The sequence below is a fragment of the Rattus rattus genome, chromosome 2 (assembly GCF_011064425.1).
Source record: "Rattus rattus isolate New Zealand chromosome 2, Rrattus_CSIRO_v1, whole genome shotgun sequence".
Taxonomy (NCBI): Eukaryota; Metazoa; Chordata; class Mammalia; order Rodentia; family Muridae; genus Rattus; species Rattus rattus.
Genome location: NC_046155.1, coordinates 120,211,780 through 120,234,681, shown reverse-complemented (window position 1 = coordinate 120,234,681; position 22,902 = coordinate 120,211,780). Strand labels below are relative to the sequence as shown.

The window sequence follows — 22,902 nt, the reverse complement described above, 5'->3', positions numbered from 1 at the left end:
TTTGAGATAAGATCTGTAGAAACCAGGCTGTCCAGGAACTATGTAGACCAGGCTAGCTAACTCACAAAGATCTGCTTGCCTCTGCCCCGCAAATGCTGGGGTTAAGGGCCTGTGCCACCACACCTGGCTCTGGCCCCTGCCAGCCTGGAACTGGCTACATAGCTGGGGCTGGCCTTGAACTTCTGTTCTTCCTGTTTCTACCGTCTAGAAGCTGCGATTACAGTCTATGTACAACTGTGCCTCCCTCTTTTTAGTTTTGTTGAGACAAGGTCTTGCCATTGTGGCCCTGGCCAACCTGATTGATATTCAATTATGTAGTCTCTGCTTGCCTTAAACTCCTGGCAATCCTCCTGCCTCAGCTTTCCAAGTGTTGGCACTATGTTGCCTGACTGAGGCCCAAATCTCTCTGGCTTCTACCAGTTTGCAAAGCCAGAACAAGGAGATGGTCTCCCTGGTGGTTAGGTCCTTAGTAGCAGGCTGGGAAACTGGCATAGAGCAGGCATGTAGCAAATGGTTGTTGAATGACTGTTTGACTGTCAGTGAGGACTTTGTCTTTTTTGGGGGGAAATATGGTTTTCATGTTCCGGAGAGGGGCAGGTAATGACACAACTGTGGCTTCTTGCATTCCCTACTGCAAGGGTGGTGAAGATGCTGGGGTCACTAGAGGCCCAGTGTGCTAAGCCTGAAATCACGGGGTCCTTCTTGCTGAATCAAACTCTCTGGCTTCTGTTTTCTCACTCCTTGCCAGAAATAAATCATGTTCTGAGTGACTGGAGTCATTGCTCACAGCTCCGTGAGCTGGTGTAGGGTGGGGCGAGGGGCAGTGGCCTTGGGGCTCCTGTCAGTAAAGACCCAGGCCTTTGGGCTGGGGGGAGGGGAAGGAGTGGCTGGTCCTATCCCTGGGAGGCTGCAGTCATTGGGGGAGAGACAATGGGGCTCGGCATCTGCTCCTCGCTGGGAGAAGGGACCCTCCAGTGAAAAGCCAGGGAGAGCAGGGAAGTGTGGGAGGAATTGATGAGAAGGGGTGGAGCCAAGGAGATGCAGCCCGGAGGAAGGAGGGAAGGGGAAGGAAGAGCACAGGGAGGGGAGAGGATCCAGGCTTCCCTTCTGCTCGGTGACCTGGTCCGGAGCCGCAGCTTCCCTCGCTTTGTCTGGGCCCGCCGAGACCTCACGTTTCTCGCCCAGCTGCAGCCCCAGTCCAAGGGCCAGGCATCCAGCAGGTGCTCAATACTTACTTGGGAAAATAAGAAATGTGGCCAACTTTGCTCTGGGAACTTTTCCCCCGTGTTGTCTCCACTCCTCCGGAGAAGCCGAAGACAGAGCTGGTCTTGGGAGCACGCCCAGGCGCCCCATGAATAATTGACCCTTGGTGGCGACACTGCCCGGCTCTGTCCGCGGGCTCCGTACCCGCCCATGCGTCGGAGTCGAGCGGCGCAGCTCTGAGTGGCGGGTGTCCGGGAGGTTGGAGGCGGGGTGTCCGGCCTGTCCCAGAGTTGGGAGGAGGCCAGGCTACGCCGAACCCCGGGCACCGCGGGGAGCCACAAGGGCCCAGACCTTAGCGAACGACCACGCCTCGGCGCCCCCCAGCAGTGCACCCCGGGGTCAAGCTTAGGCCCTGGGCTTGGGGAGGACGCGAGGGGCCCCGAACTCCTCTGAACCCCATTCGCACCCGGGGCCCGGCGATAGCAGCCGGAGCCGTTCCCTCGAGTCTGACCGTCCAGGGCTCAGCGAACAGCTGTTTAAAGGCTCTTTACTGTTCAGGGCTCTGCGGCGACGTTGGCTCTAAGTCCCATCTGCCCACTTAAAAAATATATTAAGTGAACAGCACCCCCAGCTTCCACCCGACTGGGAAGGGGGCAGGCTCAGCCTCTGCCCGTATTTCGGAAGGACTGGGCACTCAGGGGCTCCCCTGGACCCCCACCCCATTGGCTCTTCTTTGGGATAGGACACCCCAGACTTCCTGGGGGGGCTGTTCTCTCGAGCCCCCTTTGTGCCTGGCAGGGACAGCCCCCCCATTTCCATGCGAGGTTCTGACGCTCCCTTCTCCCCCGCTTGTTAATCTTTGTTCCCCTTTTCTGCTGAGAGGAGGGGAAAAAAAAAGAGGGAGAGAAAGAAAAGAAGGAAAAAGGCGTGACTCGATTTTCAAACGAAACTCCCACAGCAAACAAAACCCTTTTAGAGAAATAAGAAAGGAGGAAGGAGGAAGAAAAGAGGGAAGGGGAAGAAAAAAAAAGAGAAGCCTCTAGGCTTGCAATTCGAGTAGGAGAGTTGCAGCGAGAGAAAGAGAAAGAAAAGAAGAAAAATCCTCTCTGCGGTAGAAAGAGAAAAAGAAAACTTGGGCCGACGAGAGGGGGGTGCTGGGGGGGTGGAAGGAAGTGAGAAAACAAAAGAGAGATAAAAGGGCTGCTTTTCTGTCTCTCTTCCTCTGCGAGCTGGCTTAGGAGGAGCTGTTTAGCATCCCTTCACGTCAGCCCTGCCTCATTCCCTTCTTCCAGGGAGGGAGAGAGCGCGAGCGAGAGAGCGAGCGAGCGCGAGAGAGAGCAGGAGGGAGAGAGAGAGGGGGAGAAAGAGAGGAGCCGGAGGGAGGGTGGCAGAGCAGGGCGGGCGCGCGTGGAGGCGGCGCGCAGCAGCAACCCGGGCGGTGGGCAGCAGGAGCCCCCGGCCCGCCCGGCCCGGCCAGCCGAGGGCCCCCAGCGCGAGGAGCCGCGCCCGGACCCAGGGTGAGTGTCCCGTGCGGCCCGCGGCCCCACCAGCCCCCCCGGGCGGCCCGCGGCAGGGTGGCTGGGGGCGCGGGGTGGGTCGCTGCGGCCGCGGTCGACCCGCCCCCCGCCTCTCCCCGGGGACGGCGGCGCGCAGGCCCGCAGCCGCGCTGCAAACATGTCGTCTTTTCCTTTCACTTCCACATTCCCTCATGCCGGAGAGCTGGAGCGAGAGAGGGGGGGAAAGAGGGAGAGATGGCGTCTGGAGGGGGGGGGGGAGGAGGGAGGGGGGAAGGGGAAGGGAGGGAGAGGGGAGAGAGAGGGAGAGAGAGAGAGAGAGAGAGAGAGAGAGAGAGAGAGAGAGAGAGAGAGAGAGAGAGAGAGAGAGAGGAGAGAGGAGAGAGGAGAGAGAGGAGAGAGGGAGAGAGGGGCAGAGAGGCAGAGGCACAGGCAGAGAAGCAAAATGAAAGGAAAGCGCGGCGGCGGCGCGGGAGGCCGGGGAGGCGGCGGCGGCGGTCTCCGACCCGCACGTGGGTGTCGCGGCGCTCGGGGACGCTCCCCCCGCACCCGGCCCGGGACTCAAAGTTTCACCCCTCGCCGCCCCGCCCCTGCGGCTGCCCACAAACTTTTTACTCCGGGAGCGGGTGGGGTGGCCGCGCGGCCGGGCCGGCAGGGTGGTGAGGGCGCAGCGCGCAGCTGGCGTGCCGGGCGCCCCTCGAGGGCAGCGGGCGTCCCCAGCCGGGTATGGTGGGACCCGGGCCCCCCTCGGTGGCCTCGGCTCCGACCTGTTGAAAGCGCTCGCCCGGTGCCGGGAACGGGTGGGTAGATCCCCACGGCTGATCTCGAGCCTCCCGTGGCTCGGCCTCCCTTCCTCGCCGCCCCCTCTCCCTCTCCTCGCGGTCATTTTCCTAATTGGACGGAGCTGTGGGGCGTGATCGTCGGCGTCAGACGGAGGAGCCCCCCGAATCGGGTGGTCTTCCTTCCACGACTCTCAGACCCCATCGAGCCGGCCTCGGTGCCACCCCCCTTACCCCCCAGCTGCGGACTTGCTAACTCGTGCGTAGCGGGTTGTTGGTTTTCTTTCTTTTCTTTTTCTTTTTTTTTTTTCAACTTGCCTTTTAAGATGACTTTTATGGTCCCTGCAACTGCTTCCCTCCAGTCTAAACTGTAGTTTGGGAAGATTTAAGAGGCCAGGGAGGTGCTTGTGTGGGCTTTAACTAATCCAAAACGGTCATTAATGTATCTCTACGCCCTGCGAGATGGTTCCGACCAGGCCAAGCGGTAGCCTTGGGTGTGTTTTTATCCGGACACTGCGGAGTTCTATCACGGTCTTAGCGGCCAGCCTGCCAGTGAGGGGACACTTGACCTGCGGGCCCTGGGCCCTATCTTCGAAGGGCACCCTGAGCCCCTTTCTTTCCGTTTACAATGGAAACTCTCTGCCTCTGTCCACCTGAAGACTTAACTAGTCCCTGTGGGTACCTCGGAAGCTCACAAAACTCCCCCACAGGTGTGCAGAGGACTTTGTGCTGTTGGGGGTCATCCAGCCAGCTTTGACGCTGCCCTCTCAGCCTTGCCTTTGTACGTGTGTAAGTAAAAAGCGAAGTTCATTTCTGCCAAAGAGAAGAACTGGTGTATGGGAACAGGAGTGGGGGTTAGAGGGTCTTCCTAAGGGACCTTCAAAGGTCCAGGGAGCTGGTCTGAGAAGGGGGAAATAAATGTCCTTAACCGTCTTTAGATGTGAGTGTATGCTCATCAAAGCTGATGGGCCTGTCTGGTTTTGATTTTGACCTTCATCTTTTTCACTTGTTTTAAAGCAGATTTACCTTTGAGACCTTTGCTTAGTGGTTTTATCTGCTCTCTCGTCCCACTAGTAACCCTGGGCCGGGCACCTGCTGTTCTTGGAGCACAACCTTGAATTGATCCCTTACAGCTCCAGCCACCTTGCAGAGCTGGCTTTGCTGCAGGAGGCCACTGGGTAGAGCTGCTTGCTTTGGGGTAGGGAGAATGGCCAGTCTGGCCTGGTTTCCTGAGTGACCATGTGCCAAGAGTTTCAGTGAGTTGGGGTGGGGACAGTCTGTCATCTAGAGTGTCTTGGTTGTCTTCTCCAAGCTGTTCTGAGCTGACCCTTGGCCCCGTGGTGTAGGAGGCATTTGTTTGCTCAGGTCCCTCGGATCACAACCAGGCATTCATTTTATTTTAGGCTCCTTGTTTAGAGCCAAGGAGACAGACAAGGTCTTGATACCTTTTGAGTTGGAGAGGGGGAAAAAAAGGATCACCAGATAGCTTCTAGTTTAGGTTTGCCTTGTGGTCTGGAGATCATTTCTAGTAAGCCTGCTCCTTTTGAGACAGTATCACTACCTAGCCCCGACTGGCTGTGAATTGGTGACCCTCCTGTCTCGAGCTCCCAAGTGCTGAGATTACAGGCCTGGCTCTAGCATAGCTCTTTTTTTCTAGAAGACCTGTGGGGGGTGTCATATCATATATTTACATTATATTCACAAAATGCAGTTAGGTAGTAGCAATGAGATAATTTTATGGCTGGGGGTCACCAGGTCTGTATTAAAGTCTGGCAGCATTAGGAAGGTTGAGAACCATTAGAATCCTGGTAAACGAAAAGGAAGAATCCATTGCATTCCAGAAGACACCAGTGGAAAGGCCCACTCTACCCCCTGCACCCGGCGCTGACTTTTGGTGCAGGTTCCTCCTTTGGCTTGGTCACCCACAGATCCCTCATGTCTTTCCAAGGCTAGGCCCCAAGCAAGTTACTCAGTTTGCAAAAGGAACCATTCCGAGTCTGCAAGGTCTCTGTGAGCCATTCCTTTGATTTCAAAGCTAGAAGACCTAGAGAGGTTGTTTAAAAACAACCAAGGCAGAAAGATCACCCCGTTGACCTCAGAGTCAGTAGTCGGGAAGGCACCCAAATCCGAGCCCCTGGGATCTGTTTCCAGTACCCTCTCCTCAAGGCCATTATTTTACTGCTGCTAGGGCTTCCCAGCCACACATAAATGGCTGCAAGGACATGAAGCCACAGGCTGGTAGTGCATGTGCAGGCTGAGGTAGCATTGCCTTATTTTCTAGGTATGCGTACATGCTGCTCTGGAGAACTGGGCAGGCCAGGGCAATTATTGGGAGAGCTTGCTATTTTAACACTGACTCCTTTAAAGTCTAGCAGTACAGCAGGGTAGAAGTTTAGTCATCAGGATGTTCCTAAATTACCGGGTTTTGATCCTGAATACTTTCTTCATACTTTGTACTTGTGCATAGTTTATTTAGGGTTGGCCAGAGAGGAAGAACGGGGGAAGAAGGAAGGGCCTCCGCCACTCGTTCTCCATTCAGGGTTTAGATTTGCTGGAATGCTTAGTGGGGCAGAGACCTTGGATTCCCCCACACACACACCCCATCTTATTTATGTATTTATTGCTTATTTGCTTTGTCCACCGCTAAGCCCTTGTAAGACTAATATATAGTTGGCCTTTCATAAATACTTGTTGAATGATGTTCTGGACATTAGGAAAACCATTTCCCTCCCTGGAGGAGCTCAGAAATGACACACAGAGGCAGGGCCAGGGAAGTGATTGATGGGAGCTGCAGAGTTGTGCTGTGATTCATTGTTTCAAACAAGCTCCAGACAGGTAAGGCAGGAGGGGGTTGGGAAAGTGGATCCTGAGTGGGTGGAGCCACGGGGTGGAGACTTCTACAAGACAATAGAGAGGTTTCGAATTGGACTCAGACACTGGGAGAATAATATAATCAGGTATTCAGGCCCAGGATTATGCTAAAGAATATATATGTGTCATCTCCCATCGTCCTTGTGGGCGCTGGCAAACATTACCATTCTCATTCGGTGGCCCGGGAAACAGCACAGATCCGTTAAGTCATTTGTCCCGGGGCACAGAGCTGGTATCTCAGCGACAGGCAGACCGACTTCTGACTTTGCTTCCCTAGAATGATCACATGGTCAGGCCTCTCCACTCATTCAAAGGAGCCTTTAGGTTCTCATTAAAGGTTAGTGGAAGGATAAATTGTCAACGGGCGATGGTGTCACACACTTTTAATCCCAGCACTCCCGGGAGGCAGAGGCAGGAGGATCTCTGAGTTCCGAGGCCAGCCTGGTCTACAGAGTGAGTTCCTGGACAGCCAGGGCTACACAGAGAAAATCTGTCTCAAAAAAACAGAGAGAGACGGGGAGAGGGAGAGAGATTGTCCGTGTGCAACAGAGCCTCTGCTGACTAGGGCGTGCTTATTTTCCAGGGCCTAATTACTTTCCAGTAGCAGTACTGGGTCAGGACTGTCTTTGTACTTGACAAGAATTGCACACACATGAACACAGGTGACGCCGGGAATCAGATCCAGGGTTTGCTCATGTGCAGTACTGCTGAGCTACATCCCTACCCTATTGGAATACATTTCAATGGACGGGAAATCTAAAGTTAAGGAATGCACTGTTGAGCGTTGGGGAAATGGCCCAGGCAGTAAAGTTCTTGTGAGTTAGCAGATCAGCCAGCACCCACATGAATTCTATGGTGCACACACTTGTAACTCCAGAATTGGGACCGTGGAGACAGGAGGATTGCTGGGACTCTCTGGCTGGCCAGTCTAACTAGTCCAGGAGATTACCTCACAATACAAGGTAGATGGTGCCTGAAGGAGGACACTCTGGCCTCCACCTGCATGCAAACATAGGCACCTGCACACACAAATGCACCCACATGGAACACACCTACACACACACCACACACACACACACACACACACACACACACACACAGGGGCAGTCACCATCTGCTGAGGTCTCCAGCAGATGTCCCACGGGTGTAAAGTCCAGAGTGCTGGCCCAGCGAAGAGTAGGGCCCAGCAGCTGCTTGTTTTGGGGCAGTCCGTGGTTCTAGGCACTTTGCTATCCTGTCCTCTGGGGACTTGCATTCTGTCTGGGAGACAGACATTAAACGAATAATTACACAAATACTCTTTAATTATAGTTGTTATAATGCTTCAAAGGAAAAAGTTCAGAGGCATAGGAGCCAATAATTAGGGAGGGAGGGGTAGAGGGACAGTTCCTGAAGAAAGGATATCTGAAGCGGCTTGGATGGAGGGCTTTATAACCAGGGGGGTATACTCAGTTTTTTTCTGGCTTCGGAAATAGAGACAGTAAAGAAGAGAAAGGCCCTCTGGATAATAATGGAAGGGGCTAGACAGCTTGTACAAGTCTAACCCAAAAGCCTTCCCAAACCTTTTATTACTTTATTATGTATGTGTTTGGGCATAAGGGTGCCATGGTGCATTGTGTGGGAGTCAGTTCCACGGTGTGGATCCCGGGGGACTGAACTCAGGTTATTTAGGCTTGGCAGCCAGTGCCTTAACCTTCAAAGCTATCCTGCTGACAGTGTCTCTCCCCTACTGCTGGGTTTTTGTTTGCTTGTTTTTAGTAACCAAAGCTAGCCTCAACTTGCTGTGTAGCTCGGAGACTGGCCTTGAACACCTGAACTGCGTTAGAAGGTAAATGCTGGGATTGCAGGCATGTGTTACCTTACCATGCTTGCCTTACGTGCATGGCCTCCCATAGGATTCCAGGCACATGCCATCCGGCCTGGCTTAGTGTGTTCACTTTGATATGCATCTTACTCTTTCCTATGTGATTACCTGGGAGCTTGGTAGAAATGCAGACTCCTGGGCTCCTCGCAGGTTTGCGGAAGCTTCCTTTTAACGAGAGCACCAAGGAGGCGGCTCCCCAGGTGAATGGGTGTCCTGAACTGGGAGGTTGTTAGTTTCGCAGGCGAGGAGTGGTGTGACCTGGAACAACTTCTCTGGCAAGTAGCAGGGAATTAGGCAATCTCATAGGTCCCTTCTGGTGGCTCTGACCCTTAGATTTTGGAGCTTTCTGCTGTCACCGAGCTTGTGGAGGGCCAGGGCCTCACCCCGAGTTGCCTTCCTGGGGACTCCCCTTTTCCCTTAGTAGGCACTCAGGCACCTTCAGGGCTTTGGAGAAGTATCAGAGTGAGTTGTAAGAAGTATTGGAGCTCTGTGCCACAGACTACACGCAGGGAGATTTAGCCCGGAGTAAGAAAAACCGGGCAAGGTCAAAGGGCTTTAGGGAAGGGAGGTGTAAGGTTTCTGCCAGAAGTGGAAGTTAAAACCGCATGGGGAAACCTGCTCCGTGGTTCTATGGGTTCAAACTTAGTCATTTTCGAATTGCCTCAGAACTTTTGTCCCTGGCCTCCTGAAGTCACTGCAGGGAGGGGCTGGATGGGGGGGGTGCTTGCAGCGGAGGGAGGGGGGGCGGCGGGCGGCTGGGGTTCTTACCTGAAGCCATGCAGGTCATGTATGTGGTATTCTGGAAAAGACTGCGGTACTCATTAGCTTCAGGGAGTTCAGTTCTTAATTGTGGTTTGGGACCCCTTCGGGCATGGTGAGTGTGTGTGTGTGTGTGTGTGTGTGTGTGTGTGTGTGTGTGTGTGACAACACTTTCACAGGGGTCTCCTATCAGGTAGCCTGTATATCAGATATTTACATTACAGTTCATAACAGTAGCAAAATCCCAGTTATGGTTGTGGGGGGCACTGTAACTTGAGGAACTGGACTGTATTGAAGGGTCCCAGCATTGGGGGGGTTGAGAAGCACTGGTCTAGGCTCAGCTCTGGTCATAGAACCCAGGGTCTGATGAATGCAAGGCAAGAGCATGACCACCGACTATACTTCTAGCCCTTTCTTCTTCTTTTTTCTTTCACTTTCATTTAAAAAAAATTATATGGGGGAGAGGGTGTGTGTGTGTGCGTGAGGAGGTCAGAGGACACCTTGTGGGAGTCAGTTCCCTCCTACTACCATGTGGGCCTTGGGGATCGAACTCAGGTCGTTGGCTCGGTGGCAAGCACTTTTATCCTCTGAACCTTGTCTTGCTGGCCCTTTTTTGAGACAAGGTCTTACCAAATTGCTAGCCTTCAACTTGCCTTGTCACACAGCCCAGGGAGACTTGTAATCCTCCTCCTCAGCCTCCCAAGGAGGCATCACCCAGGACAATGCTTACTATATATATGCAAGGCACAATTCTAAGTACTTGACATACTGCCTAGTAGCTCATTCATTCATTCATTCATTCTTTTGTGGGGAGTAGAAATCGAGAAAGAACTGCATAGGTTCAGGCTGCCCTTCATCTTGCCATGTACCTGAAACTGGCCTCGAACTCTTAATGCCCCTTCCTACACTTCCTGAGTGCTGGGATTGCAGGCAGGCCTGTGCTACTGTTTGGAGCGCTGTTTAGATATTTAAATTAGCTCCTTTAAACAGTAACTTTCCGGAAGTCCTATGTAGCAAGCATTGGGCACAGGTAGGATAGGGGTGAGATAGAGAGAGGTTATAGAGCCCCTCCCCCAACTCCCCTTGTAAGCATCTCCTAATTGTTCATATATTGTGACAGGAAGGTTTTTCCTAAGGAAACAGATGGGATGGGGCCAGGTTCCCAGACTGCCTCTGAAAACCCATGTCCTCATTGCATCCAACCTCTTATTTGCAAAGCAAAGAATTAGCAAACAAGGTTACTGCAGCCTTGAAGACTAAACATTCTGGAAGGAAAGCCTTTGAAGAATTGCACCCTTGAATTAGGGGAAGGGGTTGCAAGAGGAAATTGGGGTAGATCCCCAAACGGAACAGATTAAAGGGTGTTAGAACCAAAGCTGGCCACATGCATGTCAGCAGCATCATAAGGTGAAATAACTGGTTTTATTACCTCCTAATTAATGTGTGGTGCTCCCAGAGCCGACCCTTCCCCCACCCCTCAGTGCCTTACCGGCAGCACCGAGGCCTTCTGTCTCCTTTACTCTTTCCTATGCTATCTGAATTTTCATGCATATGATTTTTCCTTATAACATGTTTGCAAACGGGGTCAAATCACTCTCAGAAGTGGGGCAGCCTTTAAGAGGGTTTTGGTTCTGTCTTTCATACCCGCCATTGTACGGGTTCCTGGTATTAAATATATATGCTCTATTGTGTGTTTATTTCTGGGAGTGCGCAGAGAGCTGTGGGAAATGTGAGGATTTTCCAAGCAGTCCGAGCTGAGCGTAAGAGATCACGGTGGCCCAACAGTCTTCCCTCTGAACCCCTAGTTAGGAACTACAGAGTCAAAATGAGGTCAGAAAGATCTCTACAGACAGCGAGAATGCCCAGATGTAAAACTAACTTCGGCGATGACTTTTGCTTGTGTGTGGATCGTCTGGGGGTGGGGAAGGGCGTGGGCTTGGGTGCCACCCCAGTGACCATCCCATTTCCAGTAGGACAGGGATGGCATAGCTTCCTGGTTGTGAAGGAGGTTCTGCATGCCTGGAAAAACACAACAGGCAAACTTGACTGCTGGGATTATGTCACACCAGCATGTCTTCCTACAGACCTCAACCAACTGGCCTCTTGAGAACTGTCAGGTGCCCTTTAGAAGCCAGTGGCGTGGTTGGTTAATCTCACTTTGTGATTCCGATAGTGGGCCTTGGGCTTACAAACTGTCTTGTTGACAAATGCTTTGTCCCATCTTTGCGACTCTATTAGCTTCTGACCCCTGTGGAAATGCCTTCCTTGACTTGTCCTCGCTCCACACAGCCCTACTGGAATCCGGCCCCTTCACCCTTGCCCAAGCAGAAAACCTATGCCTGCCTCCCTAGGCTGTTCCCCCTGCCTCCCATCAAGTCCTGCCCAGGCCGCCTCTGTAGGAATGGGCTTCCCTCATCCTGGGCTCTAGGTTTCTGTCTACACTTGAGGACAAGCCAGTCTCCCAGTTCCTTTCCTGTGTGTCTCCCTTCACACTAGAATTCATTTCCCCCCTCTTCCTCCCTGTCTGCCTGACATGGTTTATGTCAGGAAGAGCCTGGCCCGCTTGGATCTGGTTTCCCACTGGTCCTTTTCCTCTGATTCTGTTATCTCCGCCCTTTCCCCCATCCTGTCCTTGCTGTACTTGGGTGCCCTGGCCCCAGTCCTCAGCATTCGGCTTTCTTCCACACGTCTGGTTCAGCCTGAGTGGTGAGGGCTCTCCCTTGGCCACATGCCCCGGGCACAGCCCACAGCTAGACTGCCTTTGGTTTATGACACATTCTGACATCTGTGCTGTTTAACAAGTGAGTTCAGTCCATTTACGTTTGGTATAGTTTTATCTATTTAGCTGCGATCATAGATGTGCCCCCATCCACATGTGGTGCTGGGGATGGGAGTCTGCTTTTTTTTTTTTCTTTTTTCTTTTTTTCGGAGCTGGGGACCGAACCCAGGGCCTTACGCTTGCTAGGCAAGCGCTCTACCACTGAGCTAAATCCCCAACCCCGGGAGTCTGCATTTTATGCTAGCCTGTGCCACTTACTGAGCTGCACCCCTAGCCCCTAGTTTTGTTTTGAGACAGAGCTTCATCGTCTGGCTCTAGCTGACCTGGAACTTAGATGTCGATCCCCAAACTTGTAGTAGTCTTCCAGTCTGTGCCTCCCAAAAGCCTGGCTGTACGTACCTAATTTTCTCTTTTCTTTTTTGAGATAGCCTTATCTGTCCTAGAATTCAGTATGTAGGGCTAGCCTCAAACTCAGTACTGGAATTAAAGGTGAGCACTGTCGTGCCTGGCCCCCCTCCCCTCCCAGACAGTACAAGGGATTTGAAAGGCTTTTTATAGCAAGTCCCCAACATCTCTGGTCACATTCATTTGTCACAGTAGGCCCCCCCCTTTTTTTTCTTTTTTGGAGACAGGGTCTCAGTATCCCTGAGTGCAGGGATCAAAGGCGTGCATCACCACACCCAGCTTCTTTCCCTTCTTTAATCCCACAAATTAATTAGGTGCTAACAGTCTCCAAGGAACTCCCCCTTTCTGATGCCCACCCCCACCATCCCACTCCACCCCCACTCACCGTGAACCGGCCTCCTTCCTTCCTGTACCCCTTGACACCCGGCTTTGTGCCCCAATGGATGACTTGTTGCCAAGTGCCTTCTCTTTTGAGCCAAAGTCCTAGTTTTGTCAGGCCGACTTAAAACTGCTTGCTGGGATAGGGAGACACTGAGGTTGTTAAAGTGGTTAGGAGTACCCGCGTTTAAGCCCCAGGATCCATGTAACAAAAGTTTAAAAGAAAGTCACGTGTAGTGTGTGCTTGAAATTTCAGCACTGGGGAGAGGAGAGGCCAATGAAAAACCCTCTCAGGAAAAAAAGGTGGATGTATCTGAGTCCGTTAGGCCTCCCTCTGTGCACCCGCTCTCGTGTACGCCTTATACATGAATACACACTACAGGTCTCATGCGCTTTCTCCATACTCTCCTGCAAAATTTAGTCCCCCATATTCCTTTATATTTCTTTTTTTCGGAGCTGGGGACCGAACCCAGGGCCTTGCGCTTGCTAGGCAAGCGCTCTACCACTGAGCTAAATCCCCAACCCCCATTCCTTTATATTTAATTGAAAGGAATTGTTAATTAATTATTAATTCTAATTATTTGCCCGTTTGTTTGTGAGACAAGGTCTCACAATATAGCCCTGGTTGGCCTGGAACTTGTAGAGATTTCCTGCCTTTATTTCCCAAGTGCTAGGGTTAAAGTCCTGTTCCACCATGACTAGCAGCTTGCGTGCTTTTTGAGACAAGGTCTCACTTTGTGTCGGTAGCTGACCAGGGACTCACTGAAGTCAGGGGTAGCCCCCAGCTTAGGATGGTACTTCTGCATCTGCCTATTATCCTGAGTGGTAGTGCTGGGCTGATAGGCATTCTGTTCTCGGCTGGCCTTTCCCTGCCTCTGAGCCACGGTTGCCTTGCCTGTTAGTTGTGTGTGTGAGGGCATGGGGGTGGGGTATATAGGGCTCAGACTCCCATACTGCATGCCAAGTTTTTTGAAAGCTCTGGGCCATGCTACTTATTTCTGGAGCCCTAGTGCCTGGCTCACTATTGGGAGGAGTCATTGATTAATAGACTCTTAAGGTAAATCAATTAATAACAACAACAATAATGAGAACGTTATAAGACCACCCGTCCTATGATTGTTGGCTCCTATCTCAGTGCCCAGTGAAAGGTACTTCGGGTCTCCCTCCCACAGTCAGTGGTCCCGACATCCAGTGCTCGTTTCTGGATGTTGCTGCAACACCAGTGTCTTGGCTCACAAACGCTATGAAGAGATGGGAGGGCTGTGGAGGGAAAGCTCGATCTAGAGGTAGCTGGCCATCAATTGGAGGAGAGGAAAGAGGAACGTCAGAGTGAGTTCTCATAATACAGGGGCTGGGGTCGATTGCTGGCCGGGCATGCACAAGGCCCCAGCAGAAGCCAGGAAGGTGCAAGAAACACATTTTAAAATTATGACATAAACCATAAAATTATGGTTTTGAGGCCAGCTTGGTCTGCACAGTGGACTTTAGGACATCCAGAGCTACATTGTGAAACCCTGTCTCAGGGAGAAAAAGAAGCAGGGGAGAAAGGAAAAGAAAAGAAAGGGCAGAACCCTGTCCATCAGCAGAGAACAACATGTCACCGCCATGTGGTTCCCTGCAGTCATTGGAGGAGGAAGAAACGAGGTCCCACTCTGTGCCCATGTACACTTGGGGTGACCAGGGGGATCTTTCTAAGTAAGAAAACAAGATGCAGTGCCTGACTGAGCTTTGGGGACTTAAAACAGTGCTTTCCCCGAGAGGGGAGCGTTTTGAATTTTGTGCCTTGTGTATATATTACCTGATAACAAATATTCCTAAAGAAGGAAGTTGATGTGGTCGGGGGAAGTTTCCCAGGTGTTCTCAGCTTTCAAGGACTCCCTGCAGCTTGTGCAAGCTTTTTTTTTAAAGATTTTGTTTAGTGTGTGTGTGTCTGTGTGTGTGTGTGTGTGTTGGGGGGAAGGCATATATGTGTCACGGTACACATGTAGAGGTCAAGCGAGGACAATGTCCTGTCTGTTGATTCTCTCCACCTTTGTGTGGGTTCCAGGGATCCAGCTCGGATCAGGCTTTTGAAGCACTTCTATGTCTGAGGCATCTCATCAGCCGGAGTTTTATCCTTTAACAGACCAAGGGACAGAAGTCTGAAATGACTCTCCAAGTTCATGGAGAGAGATTTGGAACCCAGCAGTAAATCTAGTTGGACCCCAGAAGTACTGGGCTCTTATTTCTAGATCCTCCCCACCCCCAGGGCACCTGCTTTTCTGAGAGAAGTGTCTCGCTGTTGCACAGGCTGGCTTGGAATACATCGTGCAGGGTAGGCTGGTCCTTCTGCAGAGTCCTAAGTTCTAGACTACAGGGAGGAATAAACCACCTCACCCGGCTCTCTTCATGTGAGAATGCTTTGTCTGCATGTGTACATACATACATGATGTGTGTGGTAGTGCCCACAGAGGTTAGATCGTGTGTGGATCCCCTGCAACTGTGAGTTACAGATGGTTATAAACCTCAGTATGGGTACTGGATTCAAATCCATGCCCCGGAAAAGCAGCCAGTGCTCTTAATCACTGAGCCATCTATCTCTCCAGCCTAAGTTCTCTTCTTTCCTCCTCTTCTTCCTCCGCCCTCTTTCGTTTATTTTTTCAATGCAGACTTTCTCTGTGTAACCCTGGCTGTCCTAAAACTTTCTCTGTAGACTACGCCGGCCTCAAACTCAGAAATCTGCCTGCTTCTGCCTCCCGAGTGCTGGGCTTAAAAGAGTGTGCCGTTCCGTCATGCCTGCCTCTTTTTTTAAACTGACGTCTCATTCTCAAGAGCCTGTGGTCATCTATTTACCTTGGCCTAGACCCAGTCGAATGTGTGTAAATTCCTATTCCTGCCTCTTCAGCCCGTCTGTGTCTCCTGGGCAAAGCTCAGGTAATACTGGGGAAGGAAGCCCCATCCATACCCTGCCGGCTGCATCAGACACAATGAGGAAGATTAGAGATGGGCCCTGCAATCCTGTCTTTGAAGTGGCCAGCTTTCATCAGAACGTCTGAACTCCAGCAAAATGTCAAGGAAGCTTTTACTACTTACTGTCTGTGAACTGGCCTCGGGGAGGTGCCGGCCGCTGCCAGGTATCCAGAGAGATCACTTCCTGGTTTCTGAAGCCAATGCCTTGACTTTGTTTTATGGTCAAGAAGTTTTCAGAGCTAAAGGCACTTAGTACTTGGAAGATTCCAGAAGGACTTATATTATTATCTTTTTTTTTTTTTTATTAAGGCCGGTTTATTTAGAAGCTGCTGTCAGGTGGGTGAGTTCACTGGCCTCAAGGACCAAGGCCAGGGAAGTCACCATGGGGAAAGGAGGAGGGGCAAGGGAGGGAAAAAAAGAAAGGGGCAGGGAGAGAGAAGAAGGGCCAGGAGGATAATTTTTAAAAGTATTTTTCTATGCAGAGGTATAAATTAGATGACATGCCTTTAATTACAGGGAAAGATATATATATATATATAAAACTTTTTAAAAAAAGATTTATTATATATAAGTACTCTGTAGCTGTCTTCAGACACACCAGACAGAAGAGGGCATCAGATTCCATTACAGATGGTTGTGAGCCACCATGTGGTTGCTGGGAATTGAACTCAGGACCTCTGGAAGAGCAGTCACTGCTCTTAACCACGGAACCATCTCTCCAGCCTGATAATTTTTGTTTTTATTTTTGTCTCAGACATACTTGTATCGTTTTTCTTTTCTTTTTTTTTTTTTAAGATTTATTTATTATATATAAGTACACTGTAGCTCTCTTCAGACACACCAGAAGAGGGCATCAGATCAGATGGCTGTGAGCCATCATGTGGTTGCTGGGATTTGAACTCAGGACCTCTGGAAGAGCAGTTGGAGCTCTTAACCACTGAGCCATCTCTCCAGCCCTTGCATCATTTTTCAAAGCAGGATACTTTTCCCTTTGCCGAAGAGAAATACTGGGTAGAGGACAAAGCTAGGGGAGGTGGCGGTATGTAGTACAAGACTGTACAACTGAGGGGAAGGAGAGAAGGGGTTGGTAGCTTAAAGATATACAAAACCATCCTGTGCCTGTGGTCCTGGTGTGTGGGGTCACTTATTTTCTAAGTTCGAGTTGATACTTCTTCAGAGAGAGGCGGTCCTCTCTTGTGATGCTGACAGGGGTAAGAAGTTCTTGGCATCTGCGAGTGTGAGCTGATGTGCACTGTACCCCTGCCGGTTTCCGGGACACCTCCCAACAGCCCACCTTCCCATGTTGTGTCTGATGGACCATCTCCCAGCGATGGAGCTGGATGTGTGAGTGGGGAGGAGGTGCCTAGTAAAGTGTCCCTATAGAGATACTTGTTGATACTTGAGGTAGACTTTAAAGCCTTCAGCTTCTGGTCACGACACGGCCGAGACATCCAGCCACCTCCCTTGCTCCTGGGGTTTTCCTGACACTTGAATAATTAAGTTTGTGCTGTTTGGGGTTTTTTCTTCCTTGAGCTCCAGGACACATTTGAATGAGGGCCACTCCTAACATGGCGCTCTAAACATCCAGTGTCCAACTTCTTCTCCATCTTTTCTCCTCCTCCATCCTTGTGTGGGGAGCGTTCCTGTCGTGTGGGCAGTGTCCTGTTTCTTTTACAGAACTTATGAGGATTTCACTGCCCACAAATCTCAGCACAGAAACTGCCCCCTGGCCTTTTTGAGGTGAAGTATTATGTAGCCTTAGCTGGTCTTAAGTTGGCTGTTTAGCCCAGGCTGGCCATAAACTCCGGATCCTCTTACCTCTCTCTATGAAAGACAGACTTGCTGTGTTGCCCAGGCTGGCCTTCAATGTCACGCGATCTTCTGGATAAGTGCTGGGTAGCTGTCCTACAGGGAAACCTAGCTATGAAACTGGTCGTTCTCCCTTTCTTCAAACAATGGATAAGAGAAATGGGCTTTGCTTCCTCCCCACTCAGCGCCTCGGCCCCACTACCCTCTGCTCTCACAAAGAGGGCCCGCAGAGGGGCTGTGTCCTCAGAATTTGTCTTCAGAAACGAGGATTGTTGATGCCAGCCTGGTTCACAGGGTGAAATCCAGGAGAGCCAGGGATACACAGGGAAACCCTGGCGTGGAAAAAAAAACAAAAAACAAAAAAACAAACCAGATAGCCAAACAAACAAAAAACTACAATGAAAAGAAAGAGAGAAAAGAAATTGGGAAAAAGAAAAATTGGAGGATCGTGTGAGTCTGTACTAGAGTTTTACCCTGGCTGCACTGGCTGGGTGGGACCTTCTGGAGAATTCTAATTCCTTCCTTTTTTTTCTGGAACATTCCTCAGTAGTCCTTGAAAGGACTCAAATGTCGTTTAAAGATGTGTCTGTCCAGTTATTTTTTTAATTCCAGCTTCTGGCTGGGCAGGGGTACATACACACACCTTTAATACCAACACTCAGGGCAGCTGGTGGATTTCTGAGTTCAAATCTCTCTCTCTCTCTCTCTCTCTCTCTCTCATAGCATTAGCCATGCATGGTGGTACATATAATTCTGCAGGAGGCTGAGATAGGAATAACCACGGGTTCGAGGCCAATCTGTCCATCGGGCCAGTGAGGAACTCTAGAGTGAGAACCTGTCTCAAAATAAACAAAAAGAGGGGAGAGGCCTCAGTTGGGAAAGTGCTTGCTTCACAGACATGGGACCCCAAGTTCAGATCCCTAGCACCGTGTAAAAGGTCAGGCAGAGGGGTGCCTATCTGTAATCTCAGCACTGGGACGGGGAAGCAGGCAGACCTTTGGGGTTTGTTGGCAGCCATGCTGTCTGGCGAGCTTCAGGTTCAGCGAGAGACACTGTCTTTAAAGGAAACTGGGAAGCAATTAAAGGCATCCAGTGTTGATGCTGCCTCTGCATAAACACGTGCATTCATGTGCACAAGTGCACTGCCCCTAAGATCGCATACATACATTAACATGTAAAATAACATATGGAGAGGTAATCAGAATTATCATCTTCTCTGGCCTGGCCTTTTTCTTCGTTCGTTTGTTATGTGTTGTGTTGCTTTTTTGAGCCAGGATTTCTTTGTGTAGCCTTGGCTGTCTTTCTCTCTCTCTGTAGACCAGGCTGGCCTTAGAACTAAGATATTTATCTACCCCTGCCTCCTGAGTGCTGGGATTAAAGACACATACCTACTACCCAGCATGACCGTTTTTCTTATTACAAAGAAGTTTATTGCAGAATGTTAGCATAATAAATGCCCAAAAAGATCTATAATTATTAATATTTTAAAAGGAGAGTGTATATACACCCCTTCAGCAAATTTTAATTCAAAGTGTGAGATTGTACTGTTTGTGCCATCTTGTTACTTAATTAACAATGTTAAATTAGTTTTTTAATTAAAATCCTCTGCGGGTTAAACATTCTCCTTGGAGCCACTTGCAAAGGATTTAGAGCATTGTGTTGCGCTGGTAGATGGGCGTTTTAGTCAGAGGTTGACATTGGATGTCTTCCTCGATTGCTGTCTGCCTTAGTTTTTGAGACAAGGTCTCTCATTCAACCTGGAACTCACCAATTATCTTGATTGTCCAAGCCCTGGGGATCACCCTGCCCCCACCTGCCCAGTGCTGGGGTAAGTGCAGTTCACTGCTGGGCCTGGCTTTATGTGAGTGCTGGGAATCAAACTCAGACCTTAATGTCTGCACAGCAAGCAGTGTACGGAATCAGGTGAGTGCCAGCCTCAGCACTAAAGTTTAGTCTTATGCAGTTAGACTGTTTTCTGGGTTTGGTTGGCAGTGTCATGGTTTTTGGAGACAGGGATCCACCTTGTAGTCCAGACTAGTCTGGAACTCTGTGTAGCCCAGGTTGGCTCAATACTCAGCTTCCTGAGTGCAGGGATTCTAAGTATTCATCTCCATATTCCCCTCAAGGACAAAGTTTGGTGGTAAAATCGCCTTGCAGAAATGCCCATAGCATTTTGGTTCCTCTTTAAGAATTTTTCTTCCAAGTCCTTTTTCCATATACATAGCAAGAAGCCTTTGATTGCTGGCCTCTGTTAGCCTGGAGAGAAAGTTCTATCTTTATGCCTCTATTTTGCACCCTGGGCTCCAAGTCTGGGCCCTGCCTTGAAGTCCTTTCCAGCCTCGGGCATTCTGTGGTTCCCTGGGAAACCTTTTACTAGGACCTAGGGCTGAAGGGAGACTCTCAGGAAACAGGCCTCTCTTTGCTAGGGAGATAACCCTAAAACAAACATCCTGTCCTAACTCTAAAGACCATTGTGGAAGATGCAGAGGCTGGTCTTGCTGGGCCTCTGGGGTGGAAGGAGCTTGATGATATCCTGTGTAGGCTTCTGCCCAAACTTGGGCCCCTCACACACTGTCATCCTCTGGTAAGAGAAGACAGGGAAGTTAGTCGGACTTTCTTGAGGAAGTAGCTTTCGTGCAGGCTAAACTGGGCCTTCCTGTTCCTTCTCCTGAATGGCTCTTCCTCCTTTTCCTTCCCCTGCTCTGCATGGTCTATTTGTCATGGTAGTTGGTGGGGGCTTTGGGCCTTCCCTCCTTAGTGTCTTTCTTACCATTTTGTTGTTGATATGGAGGCCTGTGGTTTGGCCATGTCCACGTGTAAGAAAAACTCTCCTCACTTCCTGCACCCTCTGTCAAGCTGAGGCCCCGGGCCCAGCCTGCTGTCTTCTGTCTTCTGTCTTCTTTTAAGCCTGCCTGGAAAGGCCACAGGCTTGAGGAGGCCCAAACTGCCTCCCCCAAGAGACCCAGTATGCCAGCTGCCACTGCCCGAATGGATAACAAAAAACAAAAGCGCGAACCCCAGCCCCAAGAGAAGGATGTCATTTCAGTTTATATGAACCTGAAGCTAGAAAGAGGCACAGGTTAGGAGAGGGAGCCTGGATGTTTCCCCCGGGTGGGCTTTGTTTAAATTTTAATATGCTCTTCCTTTTCTCCAAGCGCCAGGCTCCCAGCTCCTTTGTCACTCTATCCCTGTTATCTTGCTGGTGGATGAGATCCCTTATCTACCCTGTCCTCCCTCTCTCCTGAGCAGCCGCGCATCCCGAACCTACTCTCTGCCCCTCCCCCATTTGTGATAGAACATGACAGATCCCCTTCTGCAATCATAGATTCAGATGGAACCTGCCAGCTAAGATTTGGGGGGAAATGGACTACTTTTAACGATGTTGGACCCACCAAAGGTACAAGCAAGCACTAAGCCACTTGGGCATCCTAGGAGAGGCGGTCTGGCCCACCCTCAGCACTGCGGGGAGCCATGGGTCGAAGGGTGAGGGTCTCTGCTGTGTGTGGCTTGAGATGGAGTCAGTGTGATCTAACTTCTAACTCGGCTCAGTCATCTGAAGACTGAAACTGTTACATGGAAATACAGGCTGCTTTCACCCGTGCTGGCCTGACCTAAAAGACCCTGTAGACCTGGGCTCAGAGGGAAGGAAAGGACCCACAGATGTGTCACAGGACTCAGCAGCTGGACAGGTATGCTTCTGTCTTGGCTCCTTGTCCCCTAGCCTCCCACGCCTTAGTTTCACAAGCCTGTGAACCGGGCACGGGCAACTCTTTTTAGTGTCTATGCTCAATGCTCTCATTGGTCCTGTGGATCTCGGCTGTGAAGTCAGGGGTCTGCGCTGCCCTGGTTCCTCTGATCTCTTAAACATTTCCCTTTCATCTCTGTTCATTTAATCATTTACCATGTACCTTCCATTGGCCCAACTCTGATACAACGGTGCATATCATGGTCTCTGTCCCTAATCCACAAGTAATAATGGATGGACTTACAGACAAGAGCTTATAGAATTAGCTGGGATGTTGTTGTTGTTTTATGTTGTAGCTTTTTGTTGTAGCTTTTTGTCGTTGTTGTTTTTGTTTTGTTCACACAGTCTTGCAATGTAGCCCAGGCTGACTTTGAAATTGTGAGGATCATCCTGTCTTAGCCTCCCAAATACTGGAACTACAGACTAGAGCCGCTACCCCTGGCTTGCTTTTGAACTGCTAGGAGTAGAACCCGGGGCTGCTGACATGCTGGACAGGGGCTTTCATGCTGAACTTTTATCTCCAGCTCAGCATTACTAGGGGTAGGGAGAGGTGGGGTCAGGGGTTGATGGGGATGGCATCCAACAGGCAAAGGGAGCCTTGCAAAGCAAAATGCAAGACGCGTGAGAAGAGGCTGGGGGCAGGAGATAGAGGTACCGGTGAGGCAAGCTGAGAATGTCAAGCTCAGACATCCTCCAAGGCTTGTCATCCTACCAGAGGATTCTGGCCCGGCATCACTCCGGCATGACCAGCAAATTGGCCATATCTGTGCGTGGAAGTCCCCTGGGGAATGTTGGCCTGAGAGTTGAGGACCTCTTGTGGTAATACATATGGTGCTTTTGCCTGAGTACCGTGTTCTCGTTCCTCCTCAATTCTCTTCTGATGTTAACAGACAATTTACAAAAGTGTGTTTTCTGTTCTTGGCTGAGTTTCTTTAAAGCTCGTTGAGAAATTACCCCACCTAAAATGTTTCCATGGGGGCGTGTTCTGCAGACCTGATTCTGCATTTGAGAATGTAGCAAGAGATTTTGAGATGTGGCCCGAGCTTGAGGCTTCCCCAGCGAGGGAGGAGGGAAGCTCGCTTGAGCGTCTAACTAACTATATGCCCAATTCTGGGCTAGACTTATTTACTGTGGGTGCCTGTGTGTGGGTATGTGACCCGGAGGTCAGGGGACAACTTGCAGGAGCTTGTTTCTCCTTTCACCTGCATCCTAACATCTTGCTGTCTTTGGTTAGCCACCTTAATCTTAATCCATTTCCTGCAGAAAAGGGCCAGGAGTCCATTCCCATGATGTTCCTCCTGGCTCCATGGGCCTAGACTGTCCGTCACATCTGACGGGGTCTGACCACCACACTGGGGAGGAGGGCTTAGTGATGGAGACAGATGCTTATTCCTGCCCATCCTCTTAGTTACACCTCCCGGCCTCCTCCTCCCTGCCTGCTTGGACACAGCTCAGGATGCAGGGTAGGGACAGGAGAGACCCCTGTTGGGGAAGGACTCCAGGAAATTGGAGTAAGTGTGAGGAATGGGCCAGGTGGCAGGGCTATGGAGCTGGTCACCTTCCAGGAACAGTAAAGGACACCCTTCTCCCTATTGTGCCTTCTACAACATTTCTCCCCTCTCTCTGGTGGACAGTGATGGAGTTAGGGTTTGGGCCACTCCCTCCCCAGAACTTCTGGCATTAGAAAGGACAGCAGAAGCTAGTGGGCCAACCAACACGAGCATCGATTCCCTTTTCCAGGACCAGAGTGATGGTGGGTCTGGTCCGTCATCAGCCACTGTCCTCATGTGTGTCCAAATCTAATTATTTTTGGTGGCTTCCTTAACTCTGACTGGGGCGATGGTGGG

The 22,902-nt window shown here is 50.7% G+C and overlaps 1 protein-coding gene across 3 annotated transcripts in view; it reads left to right on the top strand.

Moving 5' to 3' along the window:
- The first annotated feature begins 1,023 nt into the window (after positions 1–1,023).
- The window catches only part of Znf710 (zinc finger protein 710), a 68,811-nt gene continuing 46,932 nt past the window's right edge, over positions 1,024–22,902 (top strand). For 2 of the 3 annotated variants that reach the window (XM_032893368.1, XM_032893369.1), the window contains exon 1: positions 1,024–1,220. In XM_032893368.1, coding sequence (XP_032749259.1) covers positions 1,039–1,220 — 182 coding nt within the window. In that variant the 5' untranslated portion in view covers positions 1,024–1,038. Of the gene's footprint in view, positions 1,221–2,391; positions 2,721–22,902 lie in introns of those variants that run through there. The other variant, XM_032893371.1, reaches the window with a different exon arrangement.